At 40.6% G+C, this 17,191-nt stretch overlaps 1 protein-coding gene and 1 long non-coding RNA gene across 8 annotated transcripts in view; one reads left to right on the forward strand and one right to left on the reverse strand.

The window, feature by feature from the left end:
* LOC139609766 (uncharacterized) overlaps positions 1 to 17,191 on the forward strand; it is a 177,757-nt gene that overhangs the window by 35,183 nt on the left and 125,383 nt on the right. For all 6 annotated transcript variants that reach the window (XR_011685350.1, XR_011685346.1, XR_011685349.1 and 3 more), the window contains exons 5-6: positions 11,157 to 11,291; positions 14,578 to 14,673. This is a non-coding gene — a long non-coding RNA (uncharacterized lncRNA). The remainder of the gene's footprint in view (positions 1 to 11,156; positions 11,292 to 14,577; positions 14,674 to 17,191) is intronic.
* LOC139609761 (prospero homeobox protein 1-like) overlaps positions 9,966 to 17,191 on the reverse strand; it is a 38,044-nt gene continuing 30,818 nt past the window's right edge. For both annotated transcript variants that reach the window (XM_071464724.1, XM_071464725.1), the window contains exon 7: positions 9,966 to 11,868. In XM_071464724.1, the coding sequence (XP_071320825.1) occupies positions 11,683 to 11,868 (186 nt within the window). In that variant the 3' untranslated portion in view covers positions 9,966 to 11,682. The remainder of the gene's footprint in view (positions 11,869 to 17,191) is intronic.

The following is a 17,191-nucleotide window of genomic DNA, read 5'->3' on the forward strand; positions in this document are numbered from 1 at the left end:
TTGTGTATTTATTGTAGTGGTGTTGCAGAAAGTGTGTGTGTGTATGTGTGCCATGCAGGTTTTAGGACATTTTAAGTTGATTTATCTTTATTTTCTGGGATTTCAAGGACCAATCAATGAATCAATAAATAGAAAAGAGTCATCAGATGAGTCCATTCTGAAAATATTTGTTAGTTGCAGCTCCATTTTTCACTTTGCCATAATGACCCCTTTGCTTATCTTACTGCTTAACATTACTTTCTACCCCCTCCATTGTTGAAGCCTTCAGTTTGTAGTGCAGTGAGTTAGAGACTGAGAATTCCTCTGTGTCTCATAATGCGCGCAGTAACTGTAAAAAGAATTGGTGCTGGAGGATGTTTGTGTATTATAAACACACATAAGATTCCTGGCGTGTCTCATCCTGATGCACCATGGCACATGCCAACCTGAGAGCTTAACCTTGTTTTAACCCCAATAAAACTCTTTGCTGTTCTCCTTCAGCCCCATTGTTTCACATCAGACCTGCTTAGCTGCCAATTGACAGCTGTCCACAAGTGTCTTTGTCTGTGTGTGTGCATGCATGTGTATATGTGTGTGTGTGTGTGTTTTATTTTCCATGTTCTGTTCACCCAGTCAACCAGTTGACCTGCCAGTGAACCTTGACCACTGCATGTTCAAAGCAGCCGCTCAGCTTATTTGTAGTCGGGGGGACTGAGATTCCTCTGCTGCTTCTCTTTCATGCCAGTCATTACTCTCTCATATTTATCTTCATTCTTTCTCCCTTCTTTTCTGTTTGCCTGAATTTCATCCCTTCCCTCAAACATGTCTCCTTTTCTACCTGTTGTCCTGTTGTAACTTCACTCTCCCTCCTTTCCTCTCTCTGGCGGTGCCCATTGTCTCCTTTAGTTATTTATAGTATGTGTGTATTTCTGAAGAGGGCTCTTCGAGGAGCCATATCCATTTCTTGATAAATGAAATTCCTTGGCCCACTCCGGGGTCTTAACAATAGGGCAACACAGACACTGAGCTTAAGCGACTCAGAACATTTAAACACACACATGCACCTGCTACACAACCCGAGTATTTGTCTCGAGTCACATACATATTTTATCCACAAATAGAGATTTCCGCGCTGCTCAAGGTTGCTTCAGACAAAATGACAACATGCAGAGATATAAAATAGGGAGGAGATGACATCTGTGTTGGGCTTCAGTCCATGTTCTGTTACAGCTGTGAAATAGAAACTCTCAAACCAAGGACACTCACAGGGGCCACCGACTCTTCCAGAAACAAGTTGTTTACCTTTGAGTGCTGAAAAAAATGTTTTTTTTAAATGTCATTCTCTAAAAGCTTGGTTGACTATTTACTTATCATCAGAATCATCAGAAAATTAATCCACAAGAGTTTTGATAATTGATCATTCAAGTCATTTATCAAGCAAAGCTCTGGTTCCACTGTCTTCCCTTGGTCTTTGTAAAGTAGCCATGTTTAAGTTTGGTCTGACAAAACGAGCGATTTGAGCAGTTCATCTGGGAAACTTATCTTGTGATTATGATGTTTCACTATTTTCTGACATTTTATAGATAAACTGATTCATCGATTAATCAAACAAATAAAATACATTTAAAGAAAATCAGCAGATTAATGAAAATAATCAAGAGTTGTAGCCCGAACTCAAATGGAAGTTAATAATTTACACTTTTAGGTCATATGCAAAGACTTTGCTGCAAATGCACAACTTAAGTCCACAGATTTATATGAGAAATGTTTGATTGGGTTAGATTGGATGGTTGATCTTTGGCTATTTGTTGCATGTTGCTTTGTTTGAGCAGTTGTTACCTTTCTTACTGTGGTGTGGCAGTGTTGGATTTTAAGGATACCTCAGAACACGTTTTTAAAAATGGCTGGCATTTGACAACATCTTGTTTTTGATGGGATTTTTATCCATTGTGAAATTGTTTTATCATTCTCATCACATTAACCTCTCCTGCTGTGATGCTTTCTTTATCCATGAGTTTTTGTTTCTGTCAGGACCCTCAGAGAAAAGTAGCCCTGAACTGGATTCGGTGGCTTGCTCAAGGACACTTCAGTGAGCTGGATATTCAGTTGTAGTCATTATGTCCAAGGCCAGAGTTTGCTGTTCTTTTGAGGGATGAAACAGAGCAGTCATTTAAGATGACTCTCATTTAGATGGTTGTTTTGTCCTTGCTCTAAAAAAAAACATGTATTTTATTATATTTTTTATTATTGGAAAAAAAATACAGTATCTCAAGTTTAAATTATTTCAAAATTCCTTAAAACCTTTTTAAATCCTTCCTAAAAATGTTTGTGACTGCAATCATCACATACAACAAATAAACAAATGCATGATAAATCAGACCCATTATCAGAAGTCATCACAGGGATCTGAAATATTACCTTCGAATAAATATATTCAAAGGAGGCTGATCCTTAGATTTCTTCACAGGGGACAGAAGCCACAGAGAAAATCAGTAAAGGGGAAAAAAATAAAACGTGAGGAAGACGAGCGACAAAGAGGAGGAAACAGAAAAATGTGAGTCGGGGGATGTCAGGAGGGGTGGGTGATGTGGATTAAAATGGAGCAGCCCCAGGCCTCTCTCCATTTTTGTCTGGTTAAAGGACAAAGTGTGAGGGGGAAGTTAGTCCTTGTATGTGTGTGTGTGTGTGTGCACGCAGATGAGGGTGTATTATCCGTCCTCATCTGTATCTGTGTGTCGGATGATAGAACCCCTGGTATTCTTGAAAGGCTCTTATTGACAGACGTAATGCTCTTATTGGACATGAGACACGTGGCTGACGCACTCCCTCAAGTGTATGTGTGTCCAAGCAAATGCTAAAAGTGTGCACATCTATAAGTGTGTATTAGTGTGTGTGTGAGCCCCCTGTATCTGCGCTGTGTGAGCCTGAATTGATTTCCACACCAGAAGTCTCCTCTCTCTGCTGGTTGAATTTTACCATTACAGGGTGTCCAGTTCCTGCTGTCAGGATGTCTGATAACACGCAAGAGAAAAAAAAAATCCTTTGTCTAATGAAAAGTTTAAAAGCTTTTAGTGGCTAATACAGTGGCTACTAAACTTTATTCATGTGAAATAACCTTTAAAATCTTTAGTCATTAGTGCCTCCGATTGCTTCTTTGTAGTGGTCTCCTGTTTCAACTTGCAAGTCATTTTTAGCCATTTTCTCTGCTTTGGTGTTGCATTTGATGGCATGACATTGTTTTAATGACTTAAGCTTTGCTCAATAGGTGAGTTATCAGCTAGTATTAATTGAAAAGCATTGGCTGCAGCAAAAGATGATTTCTACGTGTCCTCGAAACATCGTTTTCAATAAATTAATTCCCCTTACTCTTTGAAGCAAAGAGAATTTAGAAGCTTTGAATAAATCTGCCTCTCTGCTTTTTTTTGCAGCTTTGTGGGGCTTTTGTTTTATTAAATTAAATCAGAAGGGAAAAGGAGACATATAAATCTGAGTGGCAGCACTCTGTGGAAATTTTTCTTCAGCCAGTTGCCCAAACATAATGTGAATTATTCTTGTAATTCAGTCAACATACTGGATATGAAAAAGTGTGAGCAATGGATAATCAAGATGAATGGCTCTGGGGTGCTGTAATGTTGGTTGTAACCAAACCAAATTGTAAGGTGGATGAAGGTTAAAGTTCAAAGTTCGCATTGAGTTTCAGTTTGAAATTGAAAGTCACTCCGTTCATTTAATCCTGAATGCAAACCTCATGATGGCTCATCAGGATTCATCCTCTGGGGACCTTGAATATCTGCACCAAATTTCATGGCAGTCATCCAGTAGTAGAGACTTTCTACTGAAAACCAAACCTCATGGTGGAGCTAAAGATAAAGTCAGGGGATCATTAAAACATCATGATAGTTCATACAGACGTACACGTCCTCCTCTTGAACCACACCACTGTGTCGTTCTGAACTCTTTATGTGTCATCTGTCATAAACAACAAAGTGAAAACTTGTCCTTTTAGAGTTAGAATAAATTAGTCAGCGGACCTGCTGTTCTTCACCCCATCCAGGTCCTGATAATAATAATAATAAAGTACTTTATTTATTCAGCACACTCACAAATGACTCTACATGGAAAAATGAAGCTTTAAAAAACAACAATTAAATAAAATTAGCTGTAGATAACTTTTGAGAAGTGACTTTAAAGATATCACTGTGGCACGGAGCAATAAATCAAATTAATTAGCGAGTGCATTCTTCTAATGTCTGGACTTTCAGCTCTATCTGGGCTGTACTTAGTGGAAGAAGTCCATAGCTGTGTGAGATAACCTGTATTAAATATGTATAACAATGACAGCTTTGCAGGTTGGTTCAGGTCTTTTATTACTCCTGCCTGTCTGTCTTGCACATTGAGTCCTCAGTGTTTGAATCCTGTTGTAGTCTTGTTGCATTTCGCAGAAACAAATGGATTAAAATTGTGAACTTGCCCCAAGCTTTAAAAAACACAGAGATTTTATTTTTTAGCCTTGGATTCTCAGGCAGGAGGTTCACAGGGCATGCCTTATGTGACAAGTGTTGGGAAATCTTTTCTGCTGTTCCAACAAACTCATTTAGAAAAAGAGAAAGATTAAAAACCATGAACGATCTTCAGGCTGTAGATATGGTGAGGCATTGTAACTTAACTGAAGCTCCTACATCCTCCACTGTGGCTGCATTTACTAATTATGTGATGTTAGATTTATCTCTGTCACATGCAGTCTCTCTCTGTCCCTTTGACTCCTGTGTGTCTTTTTTTTTTTTTCTCTTGTGTCACTCTGGCGTCCTCTCCTCTATCTTTTCATTGCCTCCTTTATTTCTTTCTCCCTTTCTCACCCCTTTTTCTTCCCCTTTGTGTGATGAAAAAGTGCAGTCTTGGCGTTTCAGTCTCATATCAAATGCTCATACGCGTAAAGGGAGAGAGAGACAAAGATGCCAGCCTGTGTGTGTGTGTGTGTGTGTGTCTGTGTGTGTCTGTGTGTGCCAGGAGAACATCGCATTGAAGCACAAGTGAACATCTGGCCTATGTGCCAATGATTGGTTGGGGAAGTTCCTCAGGATATAACACTTGAAAATGTCTTGGCATGTTCACGACAACAGCAGTGCAGTTTGTTCAGCGAGCGTGTGTGTGTGTGTGTGTGTGTTGAAGGTGATTATGTTTGTGATACTTATGTGTGAGGGATGATTGTATTATGTTTGAGAAAACTATTATGTTTGAATAAGTTTGAGGTGATTGGATTCTTGACATGATTGTGTGCGAGTGATGATTGTACTGTAGCTGTGTTAAAAATTGTGTGTGTGTGTGTGTGTGTGTGTGTGTGTGTGTGTGTGTGTGTGTGTGTGTGTGTGTGTATTGGGAGCTTTTACTTCTCACCATTAGCTCCAAACCCTTTTTTTGAGCAGGCGGCTGATTCTTCCCTTGATTACTATTTAGACTTCCACTTGTTTACCGTGCGCCATCTCTCCTTTGTTTTATCTCTCCGTTTATACTTTCTGCTAGCTCGTTATTCCTCTTTCTCTGGAATACTTTTATTTTCTGGTTGATAACGGTGCTACTTAGGTTCAAAAAGAGGTCAGTAGAAGTTTCTGCTCTACTTTCACCTCTTTTTTCTTCCTTAACAACCTCCTCCTTTTCTTCTTTCTTTTTTTCTCTTCTTTATTTAAATTTTTTTTCCAGGATTTCCATTCTTAACAATTTCTTCTTCTCTCCTGTAAAGACTCTCACACCCTGATCACCTAATGCACCTCTAATTGGCTACACATGCTTTGTTTTTTACGCCACCAATCGCACGCGTCTGCTGTGTTCACGTGCGCCTGTAAAGGAGGTGGTGGCCCTGATCGGCGGCGTCCGCCCCGGTGCAGGCGGTGGCGGGTGGCGGGCCGTGGAAGATGCGGCAGGGTTGTTAAAAGTGTTGTTAAGAGAGCGGCTGGCAGCTGTTCCTGACAGGTTGGGGATGGAAGGGCAGATGGTGTTTGATTAGCGAACAGACCGCTGATGGAAGGAGAGATGGAGGGATGGTGGGAGGAATGAGAGAGGGGGGACAAATGTCATTTAGAAGGGGGTAAAAAGAAGGGATGATTCTTGGACTTAAAGATAGATAAATGGATGAGAATTCATAGTAAAAGGGAAAAAGACAATAGATCAATAGATGGTAGATTGATAAATGATTGATGGCTGGAAGGATGATATGTTGACACGTTATGGACTGATGAAGGATGGATGGTTGGCTGAGTGGCTGAAGTGTTACGTAACAGACAGAGGAATCAATTGAATGCAAAGAGAGGTGGAAGAATGCATAGATAACAAAATGGATGGATTAAGTGGAGTGAAACAGAAGCATGACCTGATGGAGAAACAAAGATATGCAGAGCATGCTGGGAGGAGGAAGTGAAAACGCTGTCGGGGCAGCTGTTCCAAACAACAATTAGCTTCATTCACCTGGGTGCCATCTTAAAGAACCGATGCAAGTGAACATGCAGCGCTGACTGATTAAAGTCTGTTCAACAAGCTAACGGTGATTGTTGCAGCGAGTGATGGTCCAATTCAATCAGTCATTTGTTTGAATGATGTCTTGAAGTTAATGTGTTATAATGAGTCGTAATTAAAGCTGAATTTAGTTTTCTAACAGGTCAGTCTGAGGTCAGACGAGGCTCCTAAGTCCGATATGAGCTGCGTGAAAACACAGATGAACGGGCTATTAAACAGTGATGGCTGAATGAATGATGTGCAACTATGCTGATGAGACAGTTCAGAAAAATAAAACACTCACCTACTAAACTTTCAATTGAATTATTTTTTACGAACAGTTGACAATGTACGCCTCAAACTTTCCTAGTTATCACCTTACATGCCTAATGGTTGTCGGTGTGTAATCAGGGGCTCATAGACTCCACAGCTGAGTTAACATTTCCTCAAACTTCTTATCTGTGTCTTGAGATAAACTTGGAAGAATAAGACAAGATTTCAATGCATCTTACATTGAAAATCAGAAAAAAAGACCATTGCAGACATAAGAAAGACATAAACAGCATAAATACATCAGGTGGAATTTTTTTTTGTTAATTTCCACTTTCTTGCCAGAGTAAAAAATGCAAACCAACAAGCTGACCACAGTTCTTCCTAAAAACGCATTTGTTTGTTATTATATAGCAGCTGCGACAGTGAGGTTGGGCTGTTTTTGTGATTATTCTCATTCTGAAATTGTAATTTTGTAACTATGGAAATCAACTGATGCTTGTGCTTCATCACAGACCATTACATCCATCCACCAATATGGCAGAGGATGTGAAAAAAGAGAAATAAAATCTCTTTCTTTCAGACACATACACACACACACACACACACACACACACACACACACACACTACAGTTCAGTTGCAGCAGTTAACACAGAGAAGACAGTCAAAGCTAATAAAATTATGTTGAGGAGTGATTTTCTCCATAATAAACTCTCTCCCTACTCCATAACAACAGTGGCTATTACCCAGGATGTGTCACTGTCATGCCATCTCTGCGGACAGTAAGCGTGTTTGTGTCTGTGTAAGTGCGTTTGTGCGTATGACGGGGTGATTGAGAATGAAACAATCAGCAGGCCAACACAAACACAGCTGTTTTATTGTTGCGCTGCTCAGATGTGCTTTCACAGGCAGACGGTGTGTGTGTGTGATCATATAGAGCAAAGAGTGACCCCACCTCCTGTTCAGCCCTCCTGTTCTAATGAAAAGCTTTGGCAGCGTAAGCTAATGCACAAGATACTGCTCATCTCTCCCCGTCTGTATATCTGTGTTGTTCTTTCTTAATGCTGAAATCTGCAACATTTTTTTTTATGTTTCTTTATTATAGCCATCTGTGTTGTTATGTACTGCATACCAGTAACAACAAGATGAAGCAGCTTCCCAAGACCACACTAACTTATTGCATTGTTGTTGTAGTTTGAAAGTGCGGAAAGTTTCATACATGATATGTCAAATATCTAAACTACTAATTGACTTAATTGCATTTTACTTCTTTATTCAGTCTGACTGTGCATTCAAGTTTTTTGGGGGGGTTGTTATTTTGTGACATCTATCCCACTGATGTCATTTTCAGTCATCATGGATGCATTAGAGACGGATCAGAAAAAAGTTATTATGGTTTAAAGAGTTTTTAGTTTCATCAGTTAACTTACAGTGACGTGAACAGCAGAATTAATCTCATCCATACTTGGCGTCATTCTCATGACCACTGGCTGTTGTTGCTGTTTTTGTGTTTCTGGCACAAGAGAAGTGAAGGCCTGCTCTTAATCCCAAAGCAGCGCTGGTTTGGTTGATATTCTAAGTCTGGTCTGTAGAGTTGACCCTAAATTTCTTACCATGAATCGCAGGTTGGTTAGTTAATTACAGTTAGAACTGACCTCATCGTCTTCCTACCCACTGTATACTAAAAAAATCAAATGAGAGGTAACAGTTGCTCTGTCTTAAACAGACATTTTGTAGAAGTGTATGCTTTTATTTTGTAAGGTGGGTAACTTCCTGGGTACTTCCCTTTTTTCCGCTTTATTCCCATTTGACTTCCTCATAGAGAAAAACATGAGTCATAGAGACTGTATTATTACAGGAGGCATAGCTTTATGGAATAATAAACGACTTTATTATGCTATTATCACCATTGTACTTCTGGCTATAGTTGCCTTATGGCATGCAAATGCTGCATATCATTGTTGGAGCCTTATTTAAACTTGAGCACAGCACAACTTGTGGCCATGCTTTATACACACCTTGTTTTTTTTCCCCTCTCATGTTTCCTGTGTGTGAGTGAGCGAGAGTAAGAGGAGAAAAAAGAGAGGCGCATTGAGTGCTGGCACTTTATCCCATGCTGGTGATGGTGGTTGGCATTGTGTGATGCCAGTTAGTGTTTGGCGCCAGCACACAGAGGGCATGGTGTGTGTTTGTGTGTGTTAGGGAGGTAAGTGGTGTGAGAGGAGGGTAGATGAAGTGAAAGCGATGAGAATGGAAGCAAAGAGGAGAGTGGAGAGAGTAATATCAGTGATGGAGGCTGAGAGAGGCTGAACAGAGAGGGGTAGGAGGAGTGAGAGGGATAGTAGGGCAATGAGGGCAGACAGGCCTCGTCCCTGTGCCTTTGTGTGTGTGTGTCTGTACCTATGTCTTTTTGTGTGTGTGTGTGTGTGTATGTGTGTGTCTGTCCCTGTGTCTTTGTACTGGCTAATCTAGGCGTCAGCAGCTTTTTGAGGCTTTTGTGCTGACAATAATCACACAGCGCTCCTCTTTTCAATTCATCAGCAACAACAACAAGGGATCACATGTCCCCTATACAGAATCCAGAGAGAGGGAGAGGGAGAGGGAGGGAGGGCATCGACAGAGTTAAAGTGGCCATCATGTTGCTTAGTTACTGCTTGGGTTGATGGTGATTTGGTGTGTGTGGGCAGGAACATGCAAACGGTCAACGCCCTCTGCACCTCTGCCGAGCGCAAATAGAACAGAGAAAAGTACAATCACACACTTAAAACAACCCATTCTTCTTTTTTTTTTTTTTTTTTTTCAAAGAATAATTTATTTCATGTTGCAGTGTGATGGATAAACAATGAGTAAAACCACTGGTCAAATCTGTAGCAAGCATTAATAATAATCATCATCATCAGAATAACATTAATAGGAATAATTATTTCAATTATAAATAATAACAGTATCAGAGTGATCAGAGCAATTATTACATCTATACAAGCTACAAATATCAGCATTTTGTTGTATGTATTTTTTTCTGCTGTTAAAACCTTAAACACTTCACACATGACCTGGCTGGTGCAGCTGCCCCTCTTGGCCGCCCAGAGCACAGAGAAATATCTAAAGACGCCACGTTTCCGTCCCGTGGCTCATTACTGTTGATGACTTGCAGTTTGGAGGTTTCAGTGATGAAGGGGGTTAAAGTTGGACATTTCTGAATGTCCAAAACAGGACCAGGTGAAACAGTTTTACACAACTGACCCGTGTGAATCCACATTACTTTAATAATTAAATGGAAAAAGTGACAGAGAGTCTGTGAAATGTGACGTACAAATGAAGCATCAAACAGAAATAAAAGAAAACACAAACGATAATGTCAAAATTATTACAGCACCTGTCACGTCCTAAGCATTTATCCATTATCCTATATCAGTGCTATATTTTCAATATCTTATAAATAAACCTGTAGTGATTGAGGCTGGAGTTGACTGATAGTGGTGTAAATATTGGCTGAAAAGTTCACTTTCTTTTAGATCATGTTGTCACCATTACATAGTTTGTCCACCAGAGAGCACTGACATGTATATTTCTCCTGTAAAAAGTCCAAGTCAGTAAATATTTTGGTCATAAATCTCAAATAACCAAACTTAAGGGCTCCTCGTTGTGCAGGAAGTGTTTTTGAACACCTGCAGGCAGACAGGTGTGCAGAAGATAAAGCAGTGGTTCAAATCAAATAAATCAGGTATGTTTCAGTCAAACAACCTTCATCAGGCATTTCATACTTTATTCGTATGGAGCTGCTGGTGAAGGTCTGAAATGTAGCTATTGAATAAGTGCTGACAGTGTGTAAGAGCATCTGCTTAAATAAATCAGTGTTGGTCAGGCTTCAGTAATCAAAAAAAGGTCCTTAAAATGTGGATGAAGAAAACGGGTCTCTAACAATAATCTTTTTTCTAAAATAGTAAAAATGGGACAGATATAGTATCAGTCATTTAAAAAAGGGAAATGTAAGATTTTTGTTATCAATGCTCTGGGTGCTTGAATGCAACATGAGCCAAGAGGGGCAGTGAGGGAGGGGCAGGGAGAGCCACACAGTCAAGACAAACACCCAGTAAGTCTCAGTACAGTAAGAAGAGGAAGAAGTAAAAAGAGGAGGGAAATGAAGGGAAATAAACAACAACTAAGTTTGTTTTTTGCCCAGTTTGTCTGGGATTGGGATTGCTACTGTGCTTTTCTGTTCAAGAGGTGTCTGTATGTGTGTGTGTAAGTGTGTGTTTGTGGTTGTGTGTGCTTGTGTATCTGTGTAAGTGACCGAGAAGCTGTAAGCTCATACAAAGGAGAAAAAATACAGAAACATCACTTTTTTCAAAAATGTCCATGTAACTTAAAAACATCCACGATAAAAAGATTTTTATATATTATCATCTTTCTTTTTAGTTCGCTCCTGATCCCAAATCTTGGGCTGAAGATTGATCCATAATCCTCCTCATCCCTGAAGGAGGATGAAGAGCGAGCTCGGACGAGGTGGAGGAGAAAGAGGAGATTGGGTTTTTGGCAAGGAGGAGCTTTTCTGTAAGTGCAAGGAGGTTCAATTTTCACTGTTTTGCTTTTAATTTATAAAAGTCTCAACACAATTTGTTAATTTGAGTATCGTCTGACTCACGAGTTTCAGCCCTCTGCCTCAGTGAAGAGGAATATTTTTTCTTTATAAAACATCTTGAGGGCAGGTTTGTCTTTAAGAGATGGGCCGACCAAGAACAACCACCAACAAACCTCTCCAGAAGCCTCCAAGTAGAACAACTTCAAGTCTCTGCATCACGTTATGAACGTCAAACTCCTTCAAATGCTTTTCACTGAAGACCTCAACCTAGCCTAACTGTGCGCCTTTAGCGGTGTTCTCTTAAAGTCCTCTCACAGTCCTCGGAGGTTTGTCCTGCTTGCTGTGTTTCCTCCCTTGCCCTAGTCAGTCATGGAGGAGTTCTTGTAGACAGTTGGGGGATTTGAAGACATCAGGAACCTCACTGTCAAGTTTGCAGATCACCTTGTAGATGGCCTTCTTCCAGGATGGGTCTGCGTCTTTGCCGGCTACGATGGCGTTGAAGAACTCGCGAAGAGTCACCTGGGCCACCTCCAGAAATCGATCAGGAACCTGAGGGAGAAAAGGGAAAAGGAAGTGGATGAGGGAGGAGAGAAAGAAAAAGGAAATCATGAATTATTTGTCTGTTTTATTTGTTGAACTGAAGAGGAACTTCCCTTCAATCACCTTCTCCTTTCTTATCCTAAATTTTAATTTACAACACAGTATTCATGACCGTAAAGAAGCTCAATATACAGAACTGTGATACTTCTGTATGAGAAAAATGGGGCACAGTACATAAACTGTCAAGAGCACTGTCAGGTCCAACACTGATGTTGGGAGTGGAGACCTGGCTCACAGTTAACGGTCCAGTTCATCCCAGAGGTGTTGGATCAGGTCAGAGCTCTGTGCAGACCAGTCAGGTTCTTCCACACCAAACTGGGAAAACCATTTTTTATGGACTGTGTAAATTGTGTAAAGTGGCACTGCCAGACTGCAAAAGGAACTTCCCCAACCAGTTTCTACCTGTAGCATTGCCGTACGATTAAGATAAGAAATATAACTTAGATATTTTTAATAAACAAATGGTTTAATAAACTGCAATAATCTGCAAGAACAGGTTCTCAAATACAGAGTTTGCTTCTAGTAAAGTGATTGTGTGACTGAACTGGATCACAGAATTAGGTTAAGTGTGCGTGTGTTTCAGGTGTTGATATATTTCTATTCCTGTACCAAGTTCTTCTTCAGAGGTGAACTTCCCCTAAATGTACTTCCCCTTTCTTAACAGCCCCCAGCTGTGTGTGTGTGTGTGTGTGTGTGCGTGGTGTCAGAGTCCCTTATCACACACAGACTCGCACATAATGACAGATGACATACTCAGTCCTTGACAATGGCAGGTGAACAGTTGTCTGTGATCTGTCACTGTGTGTGTGTGTGTGTGTGTGTGTGTGTGTGTGTGTGTGTGTGTGTGTGTGTGTGTATGTATGTGTGTGTGTGTGGGGCAGAGTTTAAACAAGAACGAAGGGATTGCATGGATCCAATTGTCCTTTCCACATGCAGGCATAAATATACTGTCATCACAAGGCTTTGTGTGTTTGTGTGTGTGTTTTAATGCTGTGTATGTGCTCATAGCAGTGTTTGACAGCAAAACAATGGCACACACACACACACACACACACACACAGAGACACACACACACGTTTTCCATTCTTTTTTCTGCCCTTTCTCCCGGGGGCAAGATCATACAAAGACACTAAACAACCTGATGAGGATTCGCTCCCTCCTCTCTCCCTCTCCCTCTCTCTCTTTTTTCTTCTTCTTTGTCTCTTTTTCTGTGTGCAGATGCCCATATAAACACACACACACACACACACACACACGGGAGGCTGACTCTTCCAGACGAGTACATGCTCCTGTACACCCCAACAAACTCACACACACGAGTAGAGGACAGCGGAGTGCCATCTGGGTGTAACCCCGTCACGCGTGGCAGGACATGCCAAGGTTAGCCGCCACCAGAACGGATGAATCACCCTCCACACACACTCACACTCGTACACACACACACACACACACACACAGACACATACACACCCTAAATGATTCCCTGGACTCTCATATACTCTGTCTACCCTCACCTACCCTCTCTCTCTTTTTAGCTGGCCCCTTGAGATCACAGTTATTTCAATGAAGCCCTCTGTCACTGTCTTGGTGTAGACACTACTGTACGCACAAACACACACACACACACACACACACACAGTGAAGTCCAGCGGGGCAAGACACAATCAGAAGCTGATAGTTTTTCCAGATCTAAACTGTAAAATGTTTGTGTTATTCCCTCATTGCACGGGACATTTGTGTCTGCACAACTACAACAAGTTTGGTAGATCAAAGTTAAACCAGGAACTCACTAGCAAACAGTGATGGTTATCTTAATGGACAGTTTTGTTATTATTTGGACTAATTACTTGTGTCTCTTGCCTGGTCTGTCTTTTTCTTTTTTTTCACTGATGCAGCAATTAACATGGTGAACACAATCTTATTGTCAGAGAAAGGAATGATGACCAGAACTACAAAAATAAGAGCAGGTTGTAATGAATGGGGATTTTTATTTTTAACAAAAAGAAAAACTGAAATGAGTCTTAAACATTAAACCTCAGCAGGTGCTAAAACATTAATGCAATTTTAAAAAGCTAAAACTCATTGTTGTATCTCTGAAAGAAAATAAAGAAAGCCCCAAAGTCAAGCTGCTGTTTTTAATAGCTGCTGTGAAACAGCCCACTGGGACAAATAAAAGTTGAAACCTGAGCTTGATCTTGAAGATGAATGTGCCTTTGAGGCGACCTCTCCCTCTTGGATTACATCCCTTCATCCCTTAGTTGTTCAAATTTGCTCTCATCTTGAAAAAAAAAGACACATCCACTCTTTTAATGTCTCTGCAAGACATTTTTCCTTCTCTCCTTCAAGATCTTTGACCTCTTTACTTAGGCCACATTCATTCTTTTGAGGTGCATTAACTAAACCCCAGATGCAGGGGAGTAGCTGGTTGCTGTGAGTGATTATTACCTGTAATCAAACTCCTCTTGACTCTGCTTCATCTCTTCATTGTTTGCGATTGACATCTCAGATTGCAAAGAGCTTTAAAACAAAAGCCAACATGCACAAGTAAGAGATTCAGTGACCTTGACCTAGAAAGGTCCTGGCCCGAGTGTCTTTGTGTTGCAGCTCTGGTTCTGCCATGTTCAGCACGATGATTGGTGTGTTTTTAAAATGTTTCAGGATGGTGTGCGTCATCATTGCAGCAGTGAGAGGAGTCAAAGTGCTGAAACAAGACTACGATGGGAAGAGAAAAGGACACCGCTGATTCACAGAGAGGTATGGAAACACAAGCAGAAAGAATGAAATGAACCGGGGAGGATATTGTGTGTCCGGTTTGGGTATCAGTTCAACTGGACAACACACAAACACACAGACAGACACACACTTGGGTCCAGATGCCCAGATTTGTCTGGCCATCGTAAATCAGTCCAATAAAGAGATCTAAATTAGGCCATCATCAATACAGATGGGCCTGTTTCCCCTGTGTGCGTGTGTGTTTGTGTGTGTGTGATTTACTCCTGGCTCGGATCTTGATATGATGTCTAGTTGCCAGGAGAGAGAGAGCGAGCGAGGAATGAGGAAAGTAAGAAAGAGAAAAAAAAGATAAAGAGGAAGAAAGACACTTCGTTCCCAGTAAACATAATTCGCATGATTGCTCTGGTTTGGTGGGTAAATATTGGATGAAGGGAGGCTCAATTACTCTCTCTTCACACACACACACACACACACACACACACAAGAGCCTGTAAATCTCTAAATCGCTGCCCAACAAAGAGGCCTACAGGGACGCCCTCCCTCCCTCTTTTATTCCTCGTCTCCTTCCTCTCCCTCTCTCCCTTCGTCCTCCTCCTTATTGGCTCCTCTGTTCCCCATCTCTCCTTGGAAATTTATCCTTATTTATTTTTTATCTTATGACAAATCACAAGCTCATGTAACCGTTTATCTTTCATCACACACAAACTCGTGGTGTATTTTGACGTGTTTGAAGTGAGAAGTGCTGACGGAAACATTTGCTGCCTTCAAGAAAAGTCACCTGCATTAATGCCACTTCAGCTGTTTCTTGTTTTTTTCCCCATTGCAGTTACTGCTTGTCTTCAATCATTTTCCACTGTTACGCATTGCTATTGTCATTTGCATTTTCAAATTTATCAGTCTTTGCCTTTTAGTCTCACTGTCTCAGTTGCATCTCTGTAATGAGAAGTTGCCTCCCTTTAAGTTTTGCTATGGATGGGAAGTTATGGCCCATTTCATCAAAGTATACAAAGAGCAAATACAAAGCCACATTAATGTCAAAACAGGAAGTTTCTTCTAAGGCTTATCATCAAATATACTATATAGATTCATTAATATTCATGTTAATTTCGCTGCTTTGTCTTACTTTATGTAGTTTTGCTCCTTCCTGTAGTATTATACATTTCCAGTGGCAACAACAGCAGAAGCTTGTTTGCAATAAACAGAGGAATGATTCTTAGCACGAGCAGTAAAAACACAAATGAGCGCCACCTGCAGAAACTCAAACCGTCACTTGAAAACCTGAAGTGCAGAAACAGCACAGCAATAAGCACTTAGCAACAGTGACGTGTACTTTGCTAATTTTATCATTTTTTTTACAGTGCAGGCCACGAGCACAAAAGGGCAGTGTTGTACTAAAAATTATTTTTAGAATAAAGGAGAGCCCTTTAGAAGTAGGTTACTTCTTTATGGATACACTGTCCCATTTTAACACATTGAAAATAGAAAAACTTAACATATATTTAAGTTACATACAGACAGAACATCAACACAAACAGCATCACTGCCCAGAAAAGACCTCATCAAGACTGTCCTCACTATCTATGACAGTGTGGTAAAACCCGACAAACGTACGCACACTGTAACGTGTCAACACTGTAGACATCTGTGTGATTGTCGCCTACTTTGAAAAGTCATGTCTGTCGTACTAATCGCTGCCGCTGGTTTTATAGTGATGTCTGCCTGTTTCTTGCCGTTGTTACTGTTCATTCTCTACAGCATCAGTAGCAGTTTTTCAGTGTTTCATACTTTTTTTTTTTTTAATTATGACTTCAGACCTCAGTAACTGAGTAAATAACTTAATAATACTGGAGACGTTTTTGCAGTTTGACGCAGTGAAAGTCAGTGAATAATAGTGGTGAGACATTAAATGAAACTCGTTAAGATCTCTGTTTTATAGGTGATTAGACCATCAGCTCTCTTTCTCCTTTTCTTTTCACTTCCTTTTTCTTCCTTTCCAGGCTCAAACTTGACTCCATCTTCTCATCACCTGCTCACCCTCCCCTTTCTTCCTTCCCTCTTCTTTCCCTTTTTCTCCCCACCTCCCTCCTTCCTTTCTTTCTGCCTGCCCTGCTCTCCTCTGTTTTGAATATAAGCCACTCCTCTTTCAGAGTCTCCCTCCATCCAAAAAAATGTTCTATTCATGCTGTCACCATGAGACTGATGCAGACGTCTGGGCTGCGTGTGTGTTTGCATGTCCTCAGTTGACTCTACCTGTTTACCTCTCCATAGGTTTTTTTCCACCTGCCTATCTCTCCTTTACTTTTCCATCCTCACTTACTGCCTTGGACAAAAGGGAAAACACACATAGAGACACACACACACACACACACACTGGGCTCTTAAGAAATCACTGCACAAACACCATATGTTTGATTCTCAAGGTGCACAAACAGAAATACACTGTGTGTGTGTGTTAGTGTGTTCTTCCTTCTCTTTTCTATTTTACTTAAAGTCATTCTACCTCCCTCCCTCTGTGCTACCATTTACTCAAGTGTGTGTG

Source organism: Trachinotus anak, unplaced genomic scaffold (assembly GCF_046630095.1).
Source record: "Trachinotus anak isolate AG129_WGS33_773 ecotype Australia unplaced genomic scaffold, CSIRO_AGI_Tana_v1 ptg000026l, whole genome shotgun sequence".
NCBI lineage: Eukaryota > Metazoa > Chordata > Actinopteri > Carangiformes > Carangidae > Trachinotus > Trachinotus anak.